A 27971-nucleotide genomic window follows, 5' to 3' on the forward strand; every position below is an offset into this window, starting at 1 on the left:
CCCGCTCCTCCCCACCAAGGCTCTGCCTCACAACCCTCCTGCCCCTACCCGCCACTCACACCGCGGCCATGGCGGCAGCCGAACATCGGCTGCCCAGTCCGGACGCCTTCTTGGGCCAGCCCTGGTCGAGCTGGATCGATGCCGCCAAGCTTCCGTCCACCGAGAGTGAGCGACGGCTGGTGGTTGTTGGTGGGCTTGGTGGTGGTGGTGTTGGTGGTTTTGGTTTCGTTGTGTTGGTTGTGGTGGTGGTGGTTGTTGATGTTGACGATGATGTTTGTGGGTCCCGTCGCCGCTTCTTTCACGGCAGCTCTCTTTGCCCGCCTCCTCCTCCTCCTCCCCCATTCGCGGCCTAGGAAAAGCGGCACCAGCTGCGTGCCGGGCCCTCCTCCTCCTCCTAGCATCATCACCAGCAGCAGCAGCAGCGGCGTACAACATCGACCAAACCATCAACACATCATCACCGCCATCACCACCACCACCACCACCATCATCATCGTCATCTTTTTGAGGATGTTTCTCTCTGGGCCCCCTCCGAAATGTTGTTTGGTTTTTTTCGTGGGCCCCTTCAACGCTGCTGCTGTTGCTGAATGCGACGTTTATGTAATTTCCTTGTTATTTTTTTGCGCGCGTTTGTCTGTGTCCGTGTGTGTCCGTCCACTAGCCCCCGTGTCCCCCATGTGTGTGTGTGTGTCTCTCTCGTCTTGTTATCTGTTGTACATGTGCCCGTCGCTTCCTTAATGGGTACACGTTGGGTGGTGGTGGGTTTTTTTAATATACACAACCGTCGCTGTTGGTATCGGTGGCATCATCCCGATGTAAGAGGTGGTGTTTTTGAAAAAGCTGGGTTTTGGATGTCTGTCTGTCTAACCACACCACCACCATGTCCCTGTGCACATGAAGGCGTTTTGCTCTGCTCCCATGCATGCATGCGTTTGTGTTTGTGTGTCTCTCTCCTCCTGATGTGTGCGTGTTGTTGAACATGTGTGCCCGTCCTGCCTTATTACATATTTTATTTTGTACCATGTCTATCTCTTCCATGCCCCATGCTGCCTTGCGTGTACTGTGTGTGTCTACTGTGTATGTGTGTCTACTATGTGTGTGTGTGTAATCTTGTCTGTTCTCTGCATCTTGACGCTGTCTTCTTTCTTACGGTCCTCATCCCCTATCCCGTGCAGCTTTTGGTTGTCATCTTGTGTGTGTCGTTATTTTGGACATTGTTACTTGCGATGGGCTGTCTGTCCTATGCACATTTAAACATGTCTCCCTCCCAAAGCTCTGATTGTCAATTCAAGTACAAAAATACAGTGTGTGTGTGTGTGCATCTTTCCATAGTGTATTTTTAGTAAAAAAAATATGGGTTTTATTGTCTGGTCCCATTATATTTTTTGCAACTTGGGCCTATCCTTGAGTGTTCATGTTCTTGTGTACAGTGTGTATCATCTGTGTGGTATTGATTACGTTCATGGTAACGTGTCTTGCCTTTTTTTACCAAATGTAGCTGTTGTGGTGTGTGATGTCCTCATCTCTCCATGCATTTTTCTTTTCCTATCCCGCGTACATCATCGTGTTCCATCGGTGTGCATGTTTGTGTGTCTTTGTCCTAATGCACATGTAGTCTTCCTCTTCCTTGTAACTCTGCTTGTAATTTGCGTGTGACTGTTAACGTCTCCTGTTTTTAAACATGAACTTGGCCTATCATTCCTTTACATTCTCTCGCGTGCAGCGCACTGTATTTGTTTGCTCTACGAACATTTTGGCGTGTCTCTCGTCTTGTCCCGCGCAGCCTTGCTTACCATGTTGTGTCTTGTTGTTGCCTATGTCTTTGTGTGTCTATGTTAAACATTATCCATCTCTCTTACTGTCCAAGGCGGCATGGCCCATCACTAATGTGCATGTTCTTGTGTACAGTGTGTGTGTTAACGAACATTTTTGCATGGCCCTGTCATTGTCCCATGCAGGGTTTAGATGGTCATTAACATGGATATTATTGTGTAATGTTGGCCCGTGTGTGTATCTTGCACGTGTGTGTACATTATGTTTAAATGTTTGACATTATGGACCTGCCCTTTGTATAGTATTCACGTTATTAAGTACAGTGTATATGCGAGGTCTACACACACTTTAGCATGTCTTTCTTCCTGTACATTGTGCTTTGGCCTGTCATTTGCGTGAACACTCCTGGTGTATGAACTCTAACGCTGTTTTTTTGTGTGTCTGCTACCATGTGTTCATATAAAAATGTGTCTCGCCTCATCCCTCCCATCAGTTGATACCTGCTGCACGTTCTGGGTGCATGTATTTCACAACGGTATGTGTAATATAATTTGAACACTCCTCTGTGGCAGATATTGTTCAAATGGTAGGGGTGCTCCAGTATTAAAGTTTTTTAGGTGCATGAGAATGTGCATATGCAAACATGACTATTCGAGATGTGTAATTCATGAAATGTGTGTGTGCACTATTCGTCTTGCTTGCAGGGTTACTGTCGAGCGACAGCGTCAAGGATACGGGGAAAAATCGTGAAGTGATGAGACTCAACAGAGACGGTGCGGATCTGTTATTATACCATTGTGTTATATTGATGGTGTGTTGCAAGTTGTCCGCTTTGGTGCGTTTTCATTTTTATGCAAAGTCAAGCGTTGGTCGCCGAGGCCAAAAGCAGGTCCTACGTGACCACAACATTTTGTATTCCTATTTGGGTAGCTAAATTGTGTAAATTTTACCCCCAGCATTTGAGATTGACGATTATGCATTCTCCCCTAGATACATTATCCCATTATCTGCCTCCAATTCAGAGTAGACTGCTGTGCTGACTCGCTCGCCTGTTGATTGCTCAACTTGTAAAGATGGACTGCTTCTGACACCGCTGATGTGAAGCGTTGACTATATCACTGCTCCTAATGAAGCTCCATTGTGCAATGCCAATCCATTTTTAATGTTTTCCAGAGGGTGATGAACCCAGTAACTCCAGACATGCACCTATGCTGCTTAGCATACTTCTAAGCTTCTGTTCAATTTTATTTTTCAATGTCCATATATTTTGGCAGCTGAGGTACACCGCTTAACTTTCTTCCGTAGGCACAGCGAAATGTTTATTTTCATTATTAAGTAAAGTTTTCCAAAGCCTTTCAAACCTGCTCTCTGCCACATTTTTTGTCATTTTGATCCTGTTCTACGATGCGCAGATATGATGGCATCATGATTGACCGTTCAGGAAAGTTGAGGAGGCTTGTGCATGACGCGTTGCCAGAAGAGATAATGGTCAAGACTAACGATGTAGTGGCAACCAAAGTAGGGAACGTTCCCCAAAAGGACAACCTCTGCTGAGGTGAAGAAATGAACTTTGTAGACTCTCGTAGATTCTTGCATCGTGAGATGATGATGATGGCTTGGCGAGGTCTTGATCCAGCAGTAGATGCATCAATGGGTGATGACCATATGAAATTATTTGTAATGGAGTGAAGTTACAGCAAAGGGTTTTTCCTAACGCTTTGCAAGAAATGTTTGCAGCATCTCGAGCCATACCTTGTGCTTTTATGCGTGTGTGCGATGGCTGCTCTTGCTGTGAGGCGAGACGGTGCTGATTTAACCATTGTTGCTTCTGTCCGTGCAGATATGCATATATTTGGTTGCTGCCCGGCGCAAGACGAGTTCTATTTGGTGATGTGCAATCAATGCAAGCAGAATATCAAACCACAAGCCTTCCAGTCCCACTGCGGTACGTAGCATCGTCGGTTGTTTGAACACCACCACAGCCTGTGCTTCTTGACTGCTGGCCTGCAGTAACATCTGGTAATCGAGCAGTATATATTTTTTATCAAGCCTGACTGCTGATGAGACTTTGAAGGGTGAAACTGGTCCAGCATTTGCTTGCTTAGGCAATGCTAATTGATAATATTAGTGTGAAACGTTAACAGGCTGAACTACAGAATAATTTGTTTTATTTGTATATGGAGAGATGATTGAGTTCTGCTTTATATTTACAGGAAGCGGAGTTTAATAATTTAGCAGTTTTTGTATACAATCCTATTCATAGGGGGCAAGAACAATCCTTAAGTATTACATGTTTTAAGGTAATTTAAACTCTTTAGTGATCGTGGTGAGTGGAGTCATTTTCTTCACATTGAAAGACCAAAATGTAATGTCTTGCTCTAGTATTGCTTATTGCATCCTTTATTTAAGTTTTGCAAGATCCCAATTTTGTGACCTGAAAGTCTCCAAAGAAGATCGGTCGTGAAAATGTTAGTATTTAAATGGCATAAACGGTCAACTATGTAAAGTGAAACAAAATACCCCTTTATCAATTCAATGCCTCCCCATGCCACTCATGGTAGGTTGTTTGACCATACTTCACCCAAGCTGGTAATCGCGGCTTGGTAAAGGGGAAGGTCCCAGGACCTATTAAAATATTGTTTCAGCTGATGTTGGCCATGCCTGAGAAATCAAATTCAGGTTGCCAGGTTCTTGGCGCGGTGCATTAACCAAAGTGCCACTGCCTCCACCCCTAGAAAGCAGCAATATATTTGGCAATTGGAAACAATCTTCTCAACTGCCGCATGTGGTGTTTTACAGAGAGGAGACATGGTCTACCCAGGAGATCTTCCACGTCGCCCTCTGCACAGTCTCACCTTCAGACTCTGCCAAAGAAACACAAATCGAGTGGCGGCGGAAGCAACAGTAGCAGCAGTCAGAGGGGGGCGGATGGAAGTGTACGGCATCCCAAACCACACAGGGATAAACCCGGAGACAGGTCTTCAGCCAACACGTCCTCCTCACAGGAAAGAACGGTCGGAAAATGGTAGGCACACTTGAGGCTGGTCATGTTCCCCATCTTCGAGTTCACGCTGAACTCTGATTTTGCAGCGCGCACTCTCGTAATTGCGTGCAAAAGGCAGCTTTTGCTGGTCTTGCCATGTGCGAAGTGATTTAAATAAATGCATTGATGCAAATGTGTTTTTCGGATTAAAAATGATAGATGTGGGCAGTTCAAAGAGAATTTGCTAATTTTTAATTAAACAAGATTTTGTGTACAGCTGTCAGTAGAAAAAATGTCCACTTTGTGATTGTTTTTTTTTTCAAGCGTGCAAGCGTCCAGTCAAGAGCGGCTGACCAATCACACCAAGACGGAGAAGGGCCTGGGCCGATCGAACTCGATGTTCACCGCTTCGTCCATGTCCACGTGTGGGAAGTCGGCGCCCTCGACCTCTCCGCAGAGGGCACCGTCGCCGACGGCGTCGGGACACAACCCCGCCTCACCGACCTCCAAAGCTCACTTATCTTCCGCGTGCTCGCGACACGGGCTGCACTCCGCCGGCCTGTCCCACCCATCGCCGCAGCATAGGGCCGGCCTTGCCAACTCTTCCCCTCACCGCTCGTGCCAGTCGTCGTCGGGGCAGCACAGGTTGCACGGCGCGCACCCGCAGGTGTCGCCGCAGAAACTCTCTCACTGCTCCCCGCAGCACAAGCCGAATTCGCAGGGCCCAACATCGTCGGCCCAGCACAAAGCCCAGAGGCCCCTGCACCCATCCCCGCAGCAGCAACAGCAACAACAGCAGCAGCACAAAGCTGGCTTCAGCTCGGGCTTGTCGCAATCCCAGCACAAGAGTGATAAGAGCAGCGCGGCGGCGGCGGCAGCAGCGACGACAACAAGCTTGCAGCAGAAGCAGCCGCAGTCGTCCCCGCAGCACAAGGCGAGTGGCCACTCCGGTGCCGGCGCTCCCACGGGGAACGCTGCATCGCAGCCGAAGTCGTCGTCTGGCGGCTCCGGCTCTGCATCAACAGGACTGCTCAATTCGTCGCCGCAGCGGCCGCAGCACAAACCCGGGTTGCCGAAGTCGCAAGTGCCGACCCACTCTTCTCCACAGAAACTCCCTCATCCATCTCCGCAGCACAGCAAGCCCGTCCCGGGACTGTCGGCCTCCACTCGGCAGCCGGCTCAAGCAAAGGGCTCTGCCTCCTCCTCCGCCGCTGCTTCGCAAGCGCAAGCCGCGTCGAGTTGCGCGGCGGGACAGCAACAGGCGTCCCCGCACGACCGGCACGTACCCCCCTCGCCGGGTCACCCGCACAGGCCGAGTTCTGCCTCGCTGACCACTGCTCAGGAGTCTACGAACTCTCTGGCAGCACACAAAGCGGACGGGATTCCGGCGGCCCAGGGTCACTCGCACGCGCCCGGTTCCACGGCAACGTCGGCCACGCCGGCGGCCCGCTCGCCAGAGCACAAGCCACCCTCCGGCAGCAAGAGCGGCGCCCTGGAGCCGAGCCAGAAGGCGAATGGAACGAAGAAGATCTCCACGTACAAGCGGCTGCAAGGTGAGGCCCTACCCCCCCCCCCCCCCCCCTAGCCACCTTTTTATTTTAGGTGCTGACTTTTGGACTTTGTCAAAATACATTATGGGATGGTCTAGATTTTTTATTTAATACTTAAATCAGGTGTGGAGCAAAGTACTGTTAAATAAGTAGACTTTTTTTTATATATATAGTTATTTTGCTGCTTTATTCAAGAATTCTGACCGTGCATTTGCTATTTTTTTCTTTTTTGCACATCAAAAGTTGCATTTTTAAAATATTTATATGGTATAGATATAATTGCTGTCATTGACTTATTGCTACAACAAAAATACAAAATAAATGTGTAAACGATTGCTATTTATGCATGCTTGTTTCTGTTTTGTATATAATGCATAGCTTGACTCTATACTTCTGTTGCATTTTGAGAAGTTTATTTTTTGTTTATTTAACAGATCGGGACTTTGATCCAAACAGCCATTGTGGAGTGTGGGATCCCCAGTCGGAGAGACAATGCACACGCTCCCTGACCTGCAAGGTAGGCGGCTGCATCCCAAGTCAAACATTCCCCTCCGCGTAGCCGATTTTTAGTGCACCTAAAAGGTGCTTTCACTGGTAGATCGTCGACCTCCAGCTTTGAACACAAGGCCGTGTGAAAGTGTCGTGGGCCGTAGGTGTCCCCCCCCCCGCCCACCAGCTCCTCGTCCAGCTTAACGGTTTTGCAAAAATAAAATTTATGTAGCTGATCTTAGAACAGGTGTTCCAGTCGATTTTTGCCTGTTATTTGTCTCTTCTCCACTTGGTGGTGGTGGTGATGTTTAGTCATGGTTGGCCAAATAGTGAAATTGTTTATGAAATCCTTGCTCCTGGCTTTTATTACTTCTCGGATTTATTGCTGCCGCATCACATCTCTGTGACTCGGACAGCTTAGCTCACGAACTTCAGCCTTGACTTCCCACTCTCGCTTACAAAAGGGATTCTATTACCATCGCATCAAGTCCTTCCACTGGCTTCATAAGCATCTGCACATCAAACTACATTTTCACCTCGTATTATCTTTAAAAAAATCCTTCGTGACCCTGCTCGTTGCTCTGGTCAACGTCTTGAGATGCAGTTGCCTTTTGAGATGCCATTTATAAATCCTGTCAGGTGGTAGGACAACCAATAGATTCTTATATTAATCCTCTTTTCAGTGTTATTCTCTCGTGTTTTGGTGCATTTGCTCCTGATTCCAGTTGTTTGCGCATGAAGCCAAACACTCATTAATGGAACGGGCCAAACGTGTCCATGCAGGGACCCTCCTGAATCGATCGTGAGACTCGGTGAGGCATTCCTGGGTAAAATAAAAGGGTGTTATTATTTATTACTGGGATAAAGGAGGCTCGGACTCCGATCGTGAGCAGCAAGACGACTCAATTTTTACGCAATCAAATGCAAAAACCATTACACCTGCCTTAAACGTAACAGTTATTGGAGCATATGTTCTTACAGGAGTTGCCGCAACACCATCTGGGACCTCATTAAACCTAAATCTGTTTATAAAAGCCTCGGACCAAATCGCCAATAAATGCACCTTGCCTGGTCAAATTTCCTGAAGCCAAGTGAGCTTGGTTAGTACTTAATTTGGGAGACTAACCACTGAGCCAAAGTTCCCCTTCTGCCCTTACTACAACTAATTTGTATAAATAACCACAGTCACTTAGGCAATTTAATGCCTTTAATTGTAAGCCCCAAAAATCTTTAAATAGCAATGCAAAGATTACACCCCTGTTATTTAACGTTATTCATTGTTTTTCTTATTGGGTAATGTAAAATCGTGCAATAAGTAATGTGACCCTGCATGACCACCAGCCGGCTTCCATTGTTCGACAACGTAAACTTTCCAACCCTCAAATACATTTCTGCTGATGCTGCAGTTGGGAATATTGCTCATTATCGAACCCTTACCTCCCTTTATAATGTCTGTTCTTCCTTCCCTATGGCTTGTTTTGCTTCTTATCTGTTGTACTATACATGGCCACGGCTGCCAAATGAGACTGGAACGCAACACCGGGTCGGGGGTTTTCCGCTTCAGCTAAATACCACCGGAAAACATTGGTCCAATAGTGTTTTTTAGTAGACACTTATTTGTGTTTTATATATTACCATATACTGTACTCCAGATATGTAATCCTTTCCTTCCCGCACCCCCCCCACCCCCAGCAATTGCATCAATCGTGACTCATTTTAAAACTTTTATCACCATTATAGCAAAACCTGTGGCTGCATGTTTCTCGTGAACCCATTAACAATATGAACGTCACCCCCCCCCTCCACCCAATTCGATCAATGGTCGCAATTCGAAGCCGTTATTGCCTCGTGTTTTATGGTCTCCTTTATTGTTTTTCATGTTGTGAAAATTTACTCCGTTAACCTAGATGTACCAATACTACCATATAGTCCACATAAATGCATAAATAAACTCCTTAAAAAAAGTTTTTTTTACACGACGGTGTTATTAACAACTTCGTTTAACTCTCGATTGAGAAGTTTGTCAATGGCACCTGAGACGCGCGGCGCCTGTGTTTTTTGTGTGAACCGATTCCACAGTTTAGGGACCGCAGTGTTTTTGACCTACACAAAAATATGACTAATAAGCCGTCCATACAAAAATTGTAATTGCTTGAAATGAGGCAATTAATTGATTTTGATACAGGCATGCATTGTCTCCGGATCTGAGGTACATGTGCAAATTTGGGCTTGATTGGACAACAGGGAAGTAGACTAACTTTTGATTTACGAGATTTGACCACGACAAACACAAGTGAAGTTAAATCAACCCATTGAAAAAAACATTTTACAAACGGTTGAAATGTATGTATCGCAAGCCTCAAGTCGCTGAATCAATGCATAGTTAAACCCACCCATGTTTTGTTCGTGCATTGTTAGGACTTAATTCTCCATACATTGCTAGTTTAGCATGCCGTCTTTCGACAAATATCCATAATACAAGTTTTTTTGGGTTTGATTGCGTAAATGTGTCCGTTAAACCCACCACCACCCGACACAGCCAGTAAGGAAGGTTTGTCACGTAAACAGAACATGCCATAGCGTTACTAGTACAACACCAGTGTGTTGGAGAGCAAATTTGACAACATTTACAATCTATTATGGATTTACATGCCTACTTTTAAGTTTTTTGTCTTTTCTCCGACTGCTATCGGATATCCATGTTATGAGACCCATGCTATATTGTGAACTTTTGCAGAGCATTGCAGCCCCTTCATGTTACCAGAATGGCCCAAGCAAGTGGATGACGGAGCCACCTTGTTTTAAAATCTCCCAAGTGACTTCTAATCCACAGTCGGGTGCAGGAATTTTCGACCTACCCTGCCACAGTCCTGATCCATCGCATGACTGTAACATTCAAATGGTTAGATCTCGGAGCTGGCATTTTGGCACTCATTGTTGACCAGGCTTGGACCATCAACTTGACAACCTGGGATCGAACCTAGGGGCTAAATGTGCCAGCTCGACACAGACTTCTTGGCTACCTATCCTCCAGTCTACTGTAAACTGCCTTATTCTTCCTCGCCTTGAAAATCTATCGAAGGTGAATCAACTGTTGCGGTGCCTTTATGTTCTTCCACTGCTACTTAAGAGCAAAACCCATTTGTAGACGTGGCGATGCGTGATTTGTGTGTCGCGATGTAGACGCACTCTCTGAGCCAGCGACGGGCCGTGCCGGGGAGGAGGAAGCAGTTCGACACGCTGCTTGCCGAGCACCGGGCGCAGTCGCGGGAGCGCGAGCGTGAGAAGGAGCTGCAGCAGGCGCTGCGGGACTCCGCCGCCCAGCACGCGCCCCACAGGGCGGCGCAGACGCCCGCCTCCACCCTGTCTCCCGCACGTGCCAAGCCCAGCACCATCACCAGGTAGCCACGCTTGCGGTGCGCCCCCCCCCCACCAGCTTTGATGCTGGGTGCACGTGTCTAGGTCCTCGGTTAAGTACTCCTGTAGGTTTTTACGGTTGTGCTGTAATTCTGTCTTGGGGTTCTACCACTTGTTGATCGGCATGTCTGAGGTTAGGACCACGTGCTGGGAGGAATTCGGTTCCTGAAGGAACTCCCAGCAATTGGAGTCGTATATTGGACATGCCAAGGGAGGTTGAGAGGATTATAGGGTCTTTGAGAAAGAGCAAAAATTGGGAAGGTCTTCGGCCACACAGGAGCTCCCCTCGTTCAAGTCCTTTCTTTTGCTGTCTGTAGTACAGACGGCTGGAGAAAGAGAAATCCTAGACAATGGAGGCAGCATAGAATGCATCTGCCATTTGAGCGAAGGTTAGCTGAGGGCTTTGACAGGATACCTTTGTTGCTGGAGAGTAGAATTTAGATGACATTGGAGCAGTAGGTGGATACGAGTCCGTGGAGGATCTTGAAGACTGACATTGATCTTGCAGTTGACATGGGCATGGATTGAGAGAAACTGAAGGCATTGGAGTGACTGGTTTTCTTTTTTATTAGGTGTAGGTGACGTCTGGCAGAATCGTTTTGGATCCCCCTTGACTTTGGAAGAGGCATGTTGGGAGGTTAACAGGAGGAGCGTTGCAGTGGTCCATTCGAGATTATGTAATGACGATGAAATGAGTGTCTTGATAGCAGATGCAAAGAAATGGACCGTGCAGGTGATGTTATGCAAAGTGGGGAGCGATGGGAAGTGACCCAAGGCTCATTCTATGCCGACCCTTAAAGTATTCGAGCACACTTTTTTTTTCCGGCTTCTCGTTCGCACCTTGACAACGTCTACATGACCCCCGCAGTCCTTTATTGAGCATACTGTCCACAAATTGCTACTTGGTTTACCTCCCATTGATATATAAATCTGCTTTTGAGAAAATGCCCCATTCCACAGACACGGGCACTGCTCAAGGTCACCATTGACATTCTTATGGGTTTGAAAGAGGTGGGTGGGGGGGGGGGGGGGAGTTGGAGAAATTACTGCAGGAGTCGTCTTTGATTTGTTGGCAGTGTTTGACACTAGGCCACGGTGCGCTATCGCAAACGCTGAACTTACAAGTTGAGTAATACGGTTTTTGGTTTAAAAATTATCTTGCTGACCTCAATTTGTGCATTGGGGAAAACATCTGAATGCAACAGATTGTTATTTTTCTGGTGTACCACCCAGAGCTTTGTCCTTGGCTCTACACGAATTCAGTGTTTATTTAGTACGACAACGTGCAAGATCGGAATGTACCCAATTTTGTCAGACCTTCTAGAGCCAAGCAGGTTTGAGCCTGGATAGCACTTGCATTAGTAACCACCGTGCAAAAAAAGGTGTAGAGGACATTGCAGCAAAATCAATTCTTCTGTACTCTGCCCCCTCCCCCACTTTCACCAACCTGCACTCTTGAAGTAGGGTCAAGTATAACCCGCAAGGCTTGGAGGGATACCCCCTTGCAGCAGTGGATTGACAAAAATGGCCTGTACATGTAAAGATTTTAGTCGCTATTCATATTTTCTGTTAAATGGCATCCAGTTGTATTTACTTGTTGGTGCCAACTCAATCTTGACCAATATCACGTGAATGTCTGCACAGAGATATTTAACATTTGGAATCTCGATGGCTTGTGCGAAAATAAAACGATGCTTGACATCTTTCGGAATTGTTAATCTAGTTGTCAGGTATTAATGTTCATACATGGGACCTTTGCTGGCAATATATTTCCTGCCATCCTTGTATCCAAATACCTTGGAATCTGACTTAATTTTGGCATTCCTTTCTAGGCTCTTAGTAATATTGTTAGTTTAACTTGTATACATCATGTTGCAAGACTATCTTGCTCGCTCGCTCCAAACTTATTACAAAAATGATAACTCCTTGCTATTTTTGTCTGGACTCGAAATTGTTATTTGTTCGGGCTTCCAAACATACGCGCACCTTCAGTCGGCGCAAAATTCAAGCACGAAAAACTTCTTTGCTCTGAGATGTATGCTGGTTACCTGTTGAATGTTGAGTACTGGATATTCCAGACAAGTAGCTGCTCCACAATTTAATAGACCTTCGCATTTGTCTACCTTGCAGCCAAACATCCTGGCACGCGCTCTTAATAAACTGCAAGCAGGGTTAATTTTGTCAATGTAATTATTGACAAATATTTGTTATCTTTTTATTTTTGTCAATGGTGGCTGAGGTGGATTAAAATCATCATGGATACTGATGACTACTGCTACCCACAAGGTGCTTGATTTATGACGATGAAGTTTTCTAGTCTGACCATGAAGACGCACGTTAAGAATAATTCGGTAACACTATTAGAATCTAAAGTGCACAAAGTAAGGTCGACCATTTACTTCAATAATGAGCCAAGAATGTCTGTGTCCCTCGCATGTCGGCCAGCCCCCCTTATTAATATTTGTGAACAGGTGACGTCTTCCAAATGGACCCCCCTCCATTAATAATAATTAGCGGCTGACGTCGCTCCATGGGGGGGGGGGGTGAGGCGCCTCCTGCCCCCTCCTCGGCGTTCACTTACAACCCTCACTACAAAGGCAGAACCCTCGCGTCGCGTGATCTCCGTAACGCTATTGAGACACATAAGCAAAAAGGACGTCATGATGAACAAGGGATTATAACCTTTAAATGAACTAAGTCTGTCACCGCGGCCTTACAAATTGCACACGAATTGATGCAATGAATATCACGTCAGGGTCTGCTTTTTGCTTGCAAGTTTCAGATTTACTGAAATACGCCCGTCCGCGGGTAAAAGACTAGTAATACTATAATTGGCTATAGTGTCTATAAAAAGATTTACCGAGTTGACTGATTGGCTGGCCTGATAATGCATCATTGTAATGACCAAGTGTGTACTAAACCGTTGACTGCTTTAGTCGACTAGACCAAGATGATTAACAGATTCTTCTGCACGTTTGAGAATTGGTAAACTCCAAGTTGTCGGCTAGGCTAACTGACCTGAAATAAAAATTTCCGGCAAACAACATCAGCAACCGCAGGTGCGTCGTGCCACCGTCAACATTGTGGAGCGAACTTTTGGTATAATGGGGCTGAAGTTCTATAAGGGTCCGCCTGACCCATAATTTGGTGCATTTACGAACTCGGAAGTATAAAAAAAATACTGAACATTTCAAATTCTCTATGGTCAGTGACTCGTGTGAATTATGACTAAATGGGCATCTACCGAATGTTTATTGTGACATTGTATTTATTGGTATAGTTTTTTCTACTTGTTAGATTTTGTGGAAACTTAATTTGCATGTCGTTTTTTATAGCATTTTATACGCACTTGGTGATGTAACGACATGTGAAGTACGGAAACATATTAAATGTTTTTTATTTTTGTCAGCCCCTGCAGGGTGACGGGTTGAGTCGGTCACCACCTGCGATTTTAACTTGCAGCCTTTTCTGGCTTGTGAATCGTGTGCTCTAACCGTTGCACCTCCTTCCCCCACACACATACACGGACACATTTTTATTAATCTAGTAACACGAACTTAATACACACTGCAGTGACCACTGGGAATCTTGATGACCGTCGGCTGCCATACGCTTGAATCGTTTGTCATGGCGAGCCTTCTTGTTAAGAGTAAGCCCAAAAGGTTTTGTTTTACAGCAAAAGGCGCTGTTGTGCTTGCCATTGGTTTTCCCATCATGTTCTTGGTGTCGCGTGACCTCACCTAATACTGCTTATGTATTGCACGTGGCCAACTGGAGAATTGTGGCCGTTTTAGTTTAGCTAGAAGCAGCACACCGACAACTGTATTACTACAACATTTTGGTATTGGCGCCATTCTTGTTATGGCACAAGGATTTCCATGCAGTGCTTCATAGACGCGTGTGTTTTGCCAATAGGGGGCGATAACTTTACACTCAAGTGATTTGTACTGTTAACAGAGGTGATCCCCTCTACTCTGCACCACTAAACGCTGCAACAAAGTCAACAGAGCAAAATGGACAACCACTCGGTCAGACTCGTGATTTCGTTCGGTTGAACCTTTTCCCACCCGCAGGCATTCGAACAGCCCGTCTTGCCCGGGCCCCCCGGAGCCGGCTCCAAGCCCACCGGGGTTCTCGGTGGACATCGGCAACCGAGTGTGGAGCGACGGGGAAGAGGAAGGGCCCAATGCGGAGCCGCCCGAGAAACTGGACTGCCAGTACTCGGGCAACCACCCTCGCCCGCATGGGGTAACGACGTGAAACCACTAAGCGCGCACGCATGCACCGGTCCAATACGGCCATCCGGTTGTGACCCGCAGTACCGCTCGCATTAACATATTTTTTTTTTCTGTGCAGCCAGCATGTGTTACCAGTCGGTTACTTGCGTTGAAAGCAATGCAAACCTTTTCATTGGTAGCACGTGGGCCATATTTTAGTCACGGTCACATCCACATGTTACGGGTTCACAACACCACATAATGTCATAACGTCTTGAGACGTGACATGACGTCACGTGGCCCTCCAGCACATGAGACGCCTGTGCATCGCAAATGTTGCAGTCTTGAATCCCCCCCCCCCCCCCCCCATCATACACACACCAGTTTTGTTACTGTGGTCGCGTTTTAATGGCCACACTCTTCAAGGTCCTCCATGAACTCGCCCCTGCCTGACGCTCCGCTCCCTCATCTCTACCCCTCCTGTATGAACTCTCCTACCTCTCTTCTCATCTCGCTTTATTCTTCTTTATGATTCCTGATAGCTCTCACTTCTCATCTCTCTCTATTCCCCTCCATGCATTGTCCACTCCAGCAACGATGGCTTTTTGTCGAAGCCCACAGTCAACCCTTTGCTCAGTGGGAGGTCGCTCTATCTCCTCTGCTGCCTCCATAATCTGGAACGCCATTCTTCCCAGGTATCTGTGCTGTCAACCAACTGCTTCTGGTCAAGTCCAAGCTCAAGACATTCCCTTTTTTTCCAATGAATGTCTGCTTCTCTCCGAATAATAAATATGGCCACCGTTTCCTTGCACTCTCGTGAGATGTGGTCACGTTTGTACGCCATGTAAATCCATATTTCATGATATTGTATTGCTCTGTGCGGCAGCACTGCACGCTTGGGAGCTGCTGGATTCCGTGTCCGCATAGTGCCGCGTCATCTGGATTATTTCTCCTTGTGCCGCAGTACTGCACGTTCGGGAGCCGGAGGCTGGACAGCAGGTTTTATGCGTATGACCGGAGGTGGGATCGTTGCAGAGGCGCCCTCACCTCCATGACGGAGAGGCTCCTCAACGCCCAGCTGTGGCGGTCAGTTCTCGCACTGCTGTCCCATTTGCACTTATTCACACACCCAATCAGACAATGGACAACTGTGTCAATGGCATGGGCCATCTAATGTACAGGCGGTTCGACAGCATTGGGGCCCAGGTGCTGTGCAATACAGAGGTGCGGTGGGTAGACGGAACGGAAGGCAGGTGGGGACACAAGCACTAGCGTTTGGCTAGAGGCATTGGCAATACTTGCTTTTGGGCATAGGCAATGCAGATGTTTGTGGAGGGTGGCAGATTTTGTTTGTTTGTTTTAGACTTGTGAAGCAGCAGTGTCCAGTTCTGCAGTCGGTGTGGCTGTGATTTGATAGGCGCGTTGCGTAAACTGCCCATGAGACACCTTGGCCTGCGTCGCTGGCCATGCGCGCTGGCATTGCACGTCATCGGCAGTCGGGGGACCCGGGGGGAGAGTGAGACGGTGGTAGAACACAGGGTCCCATTTCATTCCTTGCGCGAGGACCCATGCCAACTACGCTACTGGACCGTGTGTCCTTGTGCTCTTTCTAATGGTCTCTTGTTATGCTCTTCGCATATTGTAATCATCTGTACGAGGTCACTTAAAATATTTTCTCGGAAACCACATAACCCTGGCGCTTCAAATCGGCTGCGGTGAAATATGCCTACCCAATCGCACTATACTACAGATCTGTGGTTTTGGGGCAAAATTGGCAATGAAACTCTTCCAAGAAGGCATTTTACTTTTCAAAAAACTAATTAAAGTTATGTTGCAGAATTGGCACAATTAATGCTTGTCCATTAATCCGACGTTCGACTGTGCGGCTGGCTTGCATGTATCTTGGTTGCATTCTGTTGCACATCATCGCGGGTTAAATTGCAACTTCATTGCTTCTGTTTCACAATATGGACGAAATTGGAACCGTTGATCATATCCCATGTTGTGAGGATTGACCTTGGTTTAAAAAAAAAAAATTTGAAAAAAATGTACTTTACCCCAAATCTATTGCGATTGTGCCATCGGTGTTATGTCATTCGATGAAGTATCTAATTCGGATCTCTCCTGGCGTGGCGACCGACCCCCTTTTGTGAGAGAGCAGCCCACGAATGTGGAGGTTTACAGCTACCTCTCGTTCCTTTTTTAAATAAGCTTATGCTTCACACAGTAAAGGGCACACTGTCCGCCTTATGAGCGTCAATAGATCTGTTGTAATAAACCTGCAACTTTTTAAATTTTGCCAAATTTAAGTGCAGAAACCTGTTTAATTATGCCTTTTCTTTCGTGCAATCAGTGGTAACTCTGGGGCAGAGATGTGTCAACTTGCTACACTTGAGAACCCAATTTAATTGCAGGTGGCAGAAGCCTGGCATTGCACCCAGGCTCCCCCTGTAGTGCCAGCTCAGCACCCTGACCTCTGAGCCACTTAGACCACCTCCTCTTGATTAATAATTCTTATTTACACGCGTTGATACTCTCTTTGGTTCTTTCGGTAAAGTCACCGTAGGTAGAAAAAAATAATAGATCGTGAAGTGTCGATCGCAACAACCAAGCGACCGTCTTCAGGTAAAAGAATCTGATTCTTTCACCTGAAGACGGTCGCTTGTTGCAATCAACGTCGTGATCTATTATTTTTTTTTACCTACTTGACTTTACCGAAAGAACCAAAGAGTATGGATTCCTGCAATCACGAAAGCTTCAAATCAAGATTGATATTTACATCGCCAGTTTTTATTGACAAGTTAGACGTGTGGATTTGCTCGTTTATCTTTGCATGGCTGCCTTGTGTTTTATGTAATAAGATCAAATAGTTAAAGTGCTTGTAGATAATGTACCTAGGATTTGTGGCATGGTTTGTCTGCTCTAAGCTCTTGAGCCAGATGGCCACTTCCCCATCTTAATGTCTTCCTTTCTCCTTCCAGGAAAATCCCTCCGGCGGCGGAATGCACCGTCTCGTCCCCTCCTCCTCCGGCGCTGGGCTGCATGCTGCCCTCGGCGGGCTTCCCACAGCTCTCTTTCCCCCCCACGTACTTGCCGTCTGTCGCGGGCCACGCGCCCATGCTGCTCAGTCCACCTCCGGCCTTCCTGAGTCCCACCGAGCCCACGTTCGTCGGCGGACCCCCGTCGGTTTCCGGCGTGCCGTTCCCCGTCGGCGCGCACGGCGCCACCTTCGGGTTCCTCGACCCCGCGCTGGGCACCGGCCTCAAGCCGCCCGCCGCCCACGCGCTGGCTCCGCCGCACTCCATCCCGGCGGCTGGCGGCGGCGCTCTGACGGGCCCCACGTCCCGGCCGACGAAGCACCGGCTCGGGAAGTCCGCAAAGCTCAAGGATGGCGGCGGCGGCGTGACCGAGAAGAAAGTGCGACACTCGTCGCCGTCGTGCTCGCCTGCCGAATCGCCACGCCAACAACACTGTGCGGGGGCCGTCGGGCCGGGGGGCGGCAGCTCGACGAGCCTCTCCCCGGCCTCGCCGCCCTTCACCGGCCAGGGAGGCGGTGGTCACAGCACCAGCAATGGTGGTGGTAAGCCCGAGACGGCGGGCAGGACCGGGGTAGACTCGATTCGGCAGATGAGCGTGGTTGTAAGCAGCATAGACTCCTCCGCGGACGTGGCCGGAGCAACGGCGCCGCCAGCGCTGTCGGCCGCGAGTCACCACCAGCCAGAGGACCTGAGGCGGCCTTCGCGGGTGGCCCGGCCGCCGCCGCCGCCCACGCCGCACCACCAGGCGGAGGAAAACCGGCGGCGCTCGTCCCAGCCCCCGCCGAGCTGCTACGGGGAGGACGGGAGAAGGACCGGGCAACCCCCGCAGCAGCGAGTGGAAGAGCGCAGGAGGACGACGGCTCACTCTCCGCCGCCTGCGCCTCCGCCGGCCACCGCCACCACCGCGCAGCCTGCGGAGGGGAGGAAACGGAAAGCGCCCAGCAGCCCCAAGCCGAGCAAGGCTTGCAAGTCGTCGAGCCTGAACAGCGTGCACGGCAAGAGCCCGTCAATCTCGGGGATGCCCAACAATAGCATTGTCCAGCAGGTGCGTTCTTCTGCCACTCGCGTTGGCCGCCGCGTGCCGCTTTAGCGCGCTTCGAGGCAGTGCGACACGGCCCTTGACAATTTGGTTTGTTGTGACTCAATTAGGGTAGTTACTCGAAAAATCGGTTTTCGAAGTCGTGGAATCTATAATCGAATCCGGTGTAAAAACAAAAAATTGTACCAAATTTTATTTTGTCCATTTGGAACGCGTGACTGGCCAAGCCGCAAGTGGGTTCCAGTGCCATTTGTCAGCCACGCCACAGGCATCAAACGGGGGCACTCAATTGCAAGTATCGTCAGTCAGTTTTTGTGATCCAACACAGACAAACGCACGGTGCTGAACTTTTAATGTTAGACCTTTTTGTCATGTGCGGCACACGAATAGTCATGTTTAATATATTTTTTCAAGAGATTCTCAAGAGTGCTAATAAACCAAAATTAACCAACCTAGACACTCTGCTCCTCCACCTAAGACTGGAAAATAGCGGGACATGCTTCATGCTTGGTCAACTAATTACAACTCGCCATTATTAGCTGAAATTTAATTTACATTGCGATTGCAATCAATTTCATCATGAATGATGCAATTCCAATGGTAATTGACCCCAATTGTGATGTGCATCACAGGAAACATTGCAATGGGGAGTTTTTTTTGTGGAGATGCAATTTCTTGTATGTATGGACTTCTTTCGCACCGTACGTAGTCAACCGTTCTAGTCGTAGATGTGGGGGTGTAAGGACGACAAACTGAACACACACAGCAGTTCTAAACAGTTTTCAATCCTTAGATTTGAGAGTGCATAGCTCCCAGGTGGCTTCCTAATATTGGAAGGAAGAACCTTGACTTGGAGAGGCGAGTCGACATGGATGACTTCAGTGAGGGAATATGGGGAGGTATGTAGCGTCAAAGGAACTAATCGACGGAGGGTTGCGTGAGAGCCTTGGTTGCAGTGGAAAGCACGTGGGGGAGGGCGAGTTGAGCGGTAGGAGGAGACGCGTACGTGGTGGATTGTGAAAACGATGAAGGTCATCCGTTAGTCGACTCTACACTGCAGTGAAAGCTTGTGGGAGGGAATGGAGGATTTGGGTGATTGTGGTCTTGTTTTCCAGCTGTGGATTGAAATCCTGGTGAGGTGACAAGGGAAAATCCAATTGCAACAGGAAAAAATGTGTGCAGGCCGGAAAACAAAGTTGTTTTTTTTACTCGCAAATGTGTGCACTGTGTAAAAGTAAAAAAGCTACCAGCCTTAAGTATTATGAAAGGCCACCAGTTCCCGACGAACTGCATTGTGGTCATGTGGGCAAGGAGTTTTGCGGCAGTGTTTCGGATTTCTAGGTCTTTTTTGTGGGTTTTAGGGAGGCCGTGGAGGATGGTTGCAATTGGTCAAGTCGACCCTGGGATAGAGAAGGCATAGATGGAGAGTCTGCGATGGAAGGAGGCAAGAAAGTGACAGGTGTGGAAGCAGTTGCAGATATGGAAAGGTCTGCAAAGTTGAATGAGAACTTGGGGATTAATGACGACTCCCAAGATTGCACACAACTCTGCCAAGGCTTTGGTTCCGTTTTGGTGATGTTTAGATGGAGAAATTGTTGATCCGAGGATGAGACCACATCAATATGGGTATGCAATTGGACGGTGAGGTTGCTGATATTGGAGTCTAAAGCAGCCAGGTAGGTTAGGACTTGGAGAAATAGGAGGTAAGAGAGATGCTTGGTCATTGGCCACAGGTAGGAGAGCAGTCTAGAATAACCTCGGTGCAAGCCAGATTGTGCTCGGTCATGTAGACCATGTCGGTAGAGGTGTGGGTAAAACTTGGAGATGATGACCCATTTTTTTTGGCCTTTTTTGGAACGGATTTTCAGTGATGTTGATTTTTTTTTAATAGTTAGGGTGGAATTAACTTTCCCATTCCGATGACGTCCTTGTAAGTCATCAGTTTTTCTACAAATTCCATTCCTATGACGTACCTGGTAGGCCCTCCCACACTGGAGGGTGTCTGGCACAGTTTGGCGACTGCTATCCTAGAGTGCGGTCGTGACGCTACAGTTCTGCGGTGAGTAAAATTTCCTTCAAAAAATGGCATGGTCATGCCTCTCCGAAATAAAATTTACGCGGAAACCACTTGCGCGTTCCGAGATTCTGCAGTGAACGGGATCCACCCTGCAACTTGCAGACATCTTGAAACGGTTAAACGGTTAACAGCATTAGTTTTGAAGACCAGAGGAGCTGTAACCCAGAAGACGAGATGGAGACATTGGACTAATCTGGTCGTGTATAGTACTTGATTGAATCGGCAGTATGTGGTTGGAGTTTGGTGGGAAGAGGATCAAGGATGACATTACTCTCGGCTTGGCTGGGAGATGACGCTTGTGTTTGTCATTTGCGGTGACTGCTGGTAGAAATGTCACGGCGATTGTGATGAGGTGGTAGCACGGGTGTCCGGAGAAACGAATGAGATGTGAACATCGGGAAAGGCATTTTTGGTTTTCTAAATTCTGCAGCAATGGATTGTTTTGCGAGTTTTCACTTCAAACTAACTTTAAGTGTGCGTTCAAATTGGCTTGAGGTTCACATGATCTTATGAACTAGGCTATTGTGAATACAATATATCAATGAACTTTAATCATCCTCTCATTGTAATGAAACCATCCCAGAGCGCAGATCCCATTTGGCAGCTGTCTCTGTGTAGCACGAGGTGACTTAACACCGAGCTTGGCGAGGGCATTAGTTTGCCAGTAGGGGGGGGTTGATTGCTACTTGAGTAAGTTGTGGCTTTTTCAAAGAAAAAAATGTTAATTGAACCTGAGATTTACATTGTCCTAATTATATGGGGAAACTGGAGGAAACTCGTGAAAGAACAGGGGGAGAATGTACCAACTCAATACAAAGGCGCCCGAATTGAATCGATCCCAGGTTCTCCTTGCCCCCTGCCACCCCCCAACTCGAGCCACCTCCAAAGGTTGATGTGACAAAGCATGCTTGTTGCTACCTCCAATTTTCGATGGTTAGGCATGTGAAATCGTTAATCCATTGGTCGATTTTATTAACAAGTCTCATGATTTGTCCGACTCCTGCCTTCTAATGACCGATTATTTCAATTCATGTATGTTGCTTTTTAATTGGTTCATTTGACTCCACCGGCCACCTAGAGGCCACGCTACATTCACCACTGGCAAAAATATATTTCATTTTTTAAATCAAATTTATGGCAAGTTATCTCCATTTTGTGACCCAAGTTGAATCGCTATAAACCTCGTGGTCAACACGACCTAACATCTGGAAGTTTGTCCGAGTGTGTGGATTCAGCCTTCCATGCCTACCTGGGGTCAATAAATCCGAGTGCCACTTTGTGAAAGGTCACCAGTTTTTGTTCCTATTGAAACAACTTCCCCCATCATATGGATGTGGAATTTCCACATTTTGCCTCTGAGCTTTAGAACGATCAGCACCACTCTACACTGCCTCCTAAATTTTATTGGGAAGCCACCGACTGCACTTTTTTTAACTCGCAGTTTACATTGAACAGGTTTTGAGTTGTGAATTGACCTTTCAGCAGTCGTGCGTGCAAACACACGACCTATGACCCCGTCCCCTGGAATGCTCCCGATCGGAAGCCGAGGGAGGCTTGGCGCCTGGATAAGTGCACGTGCATCAGTCACCAATCTTGCACGCCAGGCAGTCGTAGGTGGCTCTGGGCTCTGCCACGTGATATCCAGCAGAGGTCCCTACAGCACAATACATTGTACTATACTTCTCTGCATCCACACATGCTCATCTGCCCTTTTACCTACCCGCACAGACCAGCATGGCAGTCGAATTAGCTCCCATTACCCAGAATGGATTGACGGGGGTTGTACTGTATATGTACGCGCGAGGGGAAATGGGTATGCATAGGCATACTTTATTTGGGTTTGCAAAGTGGTCTCAAGACTTGAGGGAATTTTAAGGCATCCCACAATGGAAAGTGGATTTTTTTTAGTTAGTGTCCACATCCCAACGTTTGTGTTTATTTTGTATGTAGAGAGGCAGTCGTGGTCAAATGTAGTAGCCTCCTTTTAGAGAGGTGACGTAATCCCGTTTTCCACTTTCAATGCGACCTCTAATCATTTCGTACACACGCGATTTCGATGCTTGTTACCGATATTAATCGGTGAGTAAATCTAAAGACATCTCTAATCCAAACGTAAGATACATTGTATTCATGAATCAATACAATTTTATTTTTATATATAAAAAAAGTTAATTGAACGCCATGCATTGGCCTCAAATAGTGCTGGCAGATCAGTGTGTGTGTTCCGTGGCCTCGAAACCTAATTAATATTTATTACTCGCCAAGAAAATGTGGTGGAATATTGGTGCAGTGATGTGAATCGCTGCACTATGTGAACCTGGTGATCTGAGTGATTCCTGACCACGGGTGTCATTGGTGGCATGGCAGATGACATCTGAACTCATCCTGTTTTCCACCACTCCCCCTTTCCCCAAATCACACTATCCAGCATGGTGACGTATTGTCAAATAACCCCCACGTCAAGTGGGAAACAGATGCAAATTCTGAGGAAAAATACTTCAAAACCATCCTTCAGGCCAATTACAGCACCTTTTGATTTCAACCCACGGAAATTTACGGGAGTGACATTCCAATCGCATAACTGAAATATCCACTTAATTGTAACTTAAAAGCCTGTTGAATCATTGATTTTTCAGAGGGCACCCCGAGTAATTGTCTATATGGGCTGTTGAATATTTGGATTGCGTCTCCCTCTTATTTCTGGTCTCTTTTTTTAAAGAGGTCCGTTGGCACAGATCGCAGGACTGAGCCTGTGTTTGAATCTGGATGTCGAAATGAATGTTTTTTTTTTTACATTCTGAAGTGTAGCAGTCGTCTCAGCCCAGTTGCCAATGACTGCACGAAATGCCCACTAAATTTAAATTTGGTTTTAACTTTATTTGCCCAAATTCCAGCTTTGACCATTAAAAATATTTGTTCAACTTGCCCATGGTATGATTTTGTTGTAGCAGAGCAATATGGGAAAGTGCTGCCCCCTAGCGTGGCTGGTGACGGTCACTTGAGGGCATCCTTTAAAAGTAGTTGTGTGATATCTGCTTCCACGAGCTGCTCGCTTAATGCACAAGGCTGCGCGAGAGTTCCAAAACACCAATGACGTCTCCTGACGCGATGCTGATGGCACAATCGGGATGATAAAATACAAACGCCAGTTTTGTGCACAGTTTCATAGACTTTTAATTGGCTTGTTCTGAAAAAAGATCTACTGATAATGCTGTTTTATAGAGTGATTTTTAACTGCCGGGGTACATCTACAGAGTGGCAACATTTTTTCAGTGGTTGCCGTTTGGTTCTCCTACAGTGGCAAACAAACTTGGCATGTTTGTTTTTTGAATACAATATGCTAAAGTGTGCTTGATATGGCAGTCAATCTTGGGTGGGTGGGGGAGGAAATGACACCTTGTGTAAGGCGGTCACCTGGCACATGTTGACGTTTGTCATGCCACCTTACCATTGTTGGTAATCTCTCGCCTACGTTTTGGACATTGTTTATCAGGCCAAGGTCCATCGGTGAAGGGTACCGTGTGCCGGTTGGTCGTGTCACCGTGGAGGCCAGCGGCATTCGCCTGGGGGAGCGGCGGAGGGGCGCCTTCACATCCCGCCACCCCATCGGTGCCAGACAGGCGGTGCTGCCGACCCCCCCCCCCCCCCCCCTAACATCCTGGACTCAAATCGGACGGTACGAGAGAGACGGTGCCAGAAAGCCCGGCTGGCTAGCCCCCTCGGCCGGCCGCGTCACCGGCCAACTCGCCGCCGTTCAGGGCATCCAAGCGGGGGAGACTCTGGTCTCGGGCTCGTCAGGGGCTACAAACCAAACGTGCGAGACGCCTCCCACCCGAGCACTTTTGCTGTAAGAGAAAGGACTCGGAGAGGGGGGGGGGGTGGTGGAGTGTCCGTGGACAATAAAGCAACAGTTCAGGAAGTGTTCCACTGGTTATGTGTCAATATCCGCTCTATGCAGATTCTGGTGAGACCGGTCCGACCCAAAACCGTAAGGGTGTCACGGGCTGGCCTCGAGGAGGGGATTGGTTTGGTAACGGCACGAAGGACTGACTGCGTCTCCGGGCGCGTGCGACGCTGTGCGGTTACGCCGTGATGCAGGATTGCGACGAAGATGGTGCAAGGGGGAGGAGGTTGCGCTACCGGTCGGTGGTATGCGTATGCAGTAAAGTCAAGCGAGGATAAGTAATGAAATCATAAAGGGTTGCTAACACAGCTGCCTCTAAAGTCTCAATGTGGAACAAATCGTAGCCGTTAATGGTGCTGGCTGTTAGTACTGTTAGTGTCTCAACAGATTAGGTTTTTTTTTTACAATAGATGCATTATTTTTGCATCCCTTAAATTTGAATTTAAATAATTTAATGGCAAGTGACCATTTTAAACCCTAATTTATACGCAATTGTGTTTGTCAAACGAAACTTAAGTACAGGGTTAGAAACATGAACTACACTGCACAGTGTAGTCATTTGTAATGAATTTTTTCCCACTTTAAATGTTGCTGAAATTTACAAATTAAGCAAAGTCCCCAAGTTGTAAAGACAATGAAATAAATACCTTCTCACGCTGAAATACAACAATGCCATTATTTATAACTTTCTAAAAACATTAACTACCTTTTTTAGAACAACAGCCCTTTTTTGATACGTAAACATTTTGACGACTCCAAAACCCTGACGTTTTCAGTTTGGCGTTTGCAATAGGGGCGGGAGGCAATGATGTTGGCGACCCAGTGTCCGATTTTTTTGTGTGTGGTGGAGGCAACGTGGTGTTGGCAACTCTGAATGATACAGAGCGTTGGGTGTTTTTTTTTTTCACTGTAGCTCTGTCCCGACCCACAAGACCTTGTTTTCCCATAATCCCGAGTGGCACTCTTGAGCTGAACGCAATTGCTTGTGGTGCTGAGGATGCTCTGTCACAAGTAAGAACAATAACGTGGACTGCTTTTGCTTACTGCTGGACCTAGTGTTTGATTTTTTTTTGTTATGGAAGGGAGAATAATTTAAAATCAGGACAAGACAACACACCCCTTTTTTCTAAGTTTCTACTTGGTAGAAACTCCTTCGGGGTTTTGTTACATTTTTCAAGAGAACACTAAGTACATATCTGCCAGAACACCAATGCCAAACTGTGACATCACTTTGTAGTGTTTATGCTTTCATCAACCGAGCCTTAGCGTCACCTGGGAATGTGTCGTAAAAAAAAAAATGACCTTCCACAAGCCACCGTTTAAACTCCTACCCCGAGGTGGAAAATCGTCTGCCACAGGTGCACTTTTTTTATTTTGAGTAGAGCAGCAGGTGACCATGGATTAATTTTTAAGTGCCATATAGGATTCCTCTTAAATCGCTGGTTAGCATCGCCATCCAGTCCCAAATTTGCGCAAGTTTAACAGCAGCAACACTTTGTTTATCACTACAAGAATAGACTGCCGTGAGTGCTGTGTGTTTTTTTTTGACTGCACTCCATTAACTTCTCTCGTGCGCATGCACTCTACTCTGCCCTTAGTCACCGGACCCAGACACTCCCGATGTTAATGATGCCCGTTTAATTAGTCACTCCTGAGCTCGATCATTTTAGTCCCACCCACTTGCCCGGTCACAATGTGGTGGTATTCCACCATCTACGCACCTCCGTTCTCCTGGAAGTCCTATGCACCTTTTGAAAACTGTGACGCCCATGATTTATACACATGCAAGGTGTTGATGGTGGTTATCAACTTCATGTATTTTTGTTTCTGTGATTTTTTTTAAGTGCACTTTTTTTCTAGAGATGCCATTGACTAACCAAAACCCAGAGCTGGCCAATTGCCACTGATAGAGAACATTACGCAGTCAAAATAGGGCAGCTACCTACCCCATTCAAGTTGCAAACGCCACCCATAAACGACAAAGTTGTGTCTGGCAAAACGTGGATCAGAAGGTGACACTTTTTTTTGCTTGGGTTTTTCATTTCTCCGCCCTCTCGACTGGATTACAAATGGAGCAGGCATGCTGTGCAACTGCTTAAATAAACAAAAAACTAAAAAACAAAGTATTCGTTTAAAACATTTTATTTTTTGCTGAATACATTAGGAATACATTTCTTTCATCGTATGATGTAAATGTTTTATAATTTAAGTGCACACGTTTGCGCAAACAGTGTAAAGAAAAAATAATATTTTTAAATGTATTTTTGCACAGAGGGTTAACGTCATGATTTTTAGAATTCAAACCATGAAGAATCCTTTGATATGCTTTTTTTTCCTCTCTCCTTGTATTTTTTATTATTATTTATTATCGGATTATTTTTTTTGAAAAGCGAGATTATACAGTGGAAAGTTTACACCACTGGATGTATAGGAGGAGTTGTACTGCGCCTATCCCATCCATGGATCTGGAAACTGCCGCTCGCGTGGGCTCGGTGACGTGCTCGCTCGCCGCTTGGCTCAGCGCAGACACCAGCCATGGACTCAAAAAATAAAACAACGGTCCCTTAACTCAGCCATACATGGGTATATAGAATATACCTTGTCTGTTTTGTAATATAAATTAAAATTTAGGAAACTGTACCTTTTTATGTGTACATATAGCTGCATTTGAATTTGTAGAGAAACAAAATTTTGCCTACTTATAAGCACTATTTTAGCATTATCAGTTCTGTGCAAGTTTATGCCTTATTTAAATCGTTGTGGCAGCGACCCATGACAACATGTACATACATATTAAAAAATTGGGACTCTGCGGATACTGTACGTAAAGTGGAACATCCAAGCGGCAAATGCTTAAATAATTTTCAATGCTGACACTTTGACTTTTTTCGTAGTGCATGCTTTTTTTTGTCAAATGCAGAACAATGGGAATTTTTTGGTGGGAGGAGGGGGGGGATATATTATTTTCCATTCGGTAAATCTGTACAAAAATTGGTGCGATTTTGTTATGCGCCACCTTCGCTCGTTACAGAGTCGGGTGTCCAAGATTGATAATCTCATTGTGATATTTTCAAAAAAAACGGACGACGGATTAGGGGGGTGCTCATGGGTTTTTCACAATCTGTGTTGTATACTGTAATGCTTTTTTGGAACGGACGAACAAACTGGCTATATTCCTTAATGTCATGGGTCATACTATTGACTGAAAATACAATTTTGAGCTGTGAGATGTACAATTTAATGTTTTGTAATGACCTTCTGCAAATAAAATTTATATGCCTATTTATAACTGACGCTGTTTTTGTCTCGTGCATTGGCACCATGCGTTTATTTACAGGTGTCTCTACATCACCCACATGTTTTGAAATACTTGTTTTCTTAACTCTGACTTTGGGGAAGAAATGCCATCCAAGTATCAATCATGGGGGTTTGTTCACCATACTTCACCATGCTAATCGGTGCACGGTGGGGACGGGATCAAGAT

General features: G+C 46.7%; 1 protein-coding gene across 2 annotated transcripts; it reads left to right on the forward strand.

The window, feature by feature from the left end:
• Positions 1–27761, forward strand: LOC133349422 (ataxin-7-like protein 1). Of its 2 annotated transcripts, XM_061562839.1 has the most exons (11): positions 1–165; positions 2478–2546; positions 3614–3718; positions 4573–4798; positions 5081–6309; positions 6741–6823; positions 9979–10196; positions 14286–14460; positions 15394–15515; positions 17411–18512; positions 24077–27761. In XM_061562839.1, the coding sequence occupies exons 1-11, from the start codon at positions 69–71 to the stop codon at positions 24092–24094; spliced, it is 3444 nt and encodes a 1147-aa protein (XP_061418823.1). In that variant the 5' UTR covers positions 1–68; the 3' UTR covers positions 24095–27761. The 2 variants fall into 2 exon arrangements, with proteins under 2 accessions (XP_061418823.1, XP_061418822.1); XM_061562838.1 differs by having other exon boundaries at positions 17411–27761.
• Positions 27762–27971: the final 210 nt, after the last annotated feature.

This window comes from Lethenteron reissneri, chromosome 30, assembly GCF_015708825.2.
Source record: "Lethenteron reissneri isolate LAM-NWPU_2019-01 chromosome 30, ASM1570882v1, whole genome shotgun sequence".
Lineage (NCBI taxonomy): Eukaryota > Metazoa > Chordata > Hyperoartia > Petromyzontiformes > Petromyzontidae > Lethenteron > Lethenteron reissneri.

Bases quoted from the DNA above. Each gene is read 5' to 3' on its own strand.
- LOC133349422 (XM_061562838.1), top strand. From the start codon at position 69: ATGGCGGCAGCCGAACATCGGCTGCCCAGTCCGGACGCCTTCTTGGGC. The intron at 14,461-15,393 runs GTAACGACGTGA...CTTGTGCCGCAG, and splicing joins ACCACCCTCGCCCGCATGGG to TACTGCACGTTCGGGAGCCG. The intron at 15,516-17,410 runs GTCAGTTCTCGC...TTCTCCTTCCAG, and splicing joins CTCAACGCCCAGCTGTGGCG to GAAAATCCCTCCGGCGGCGG.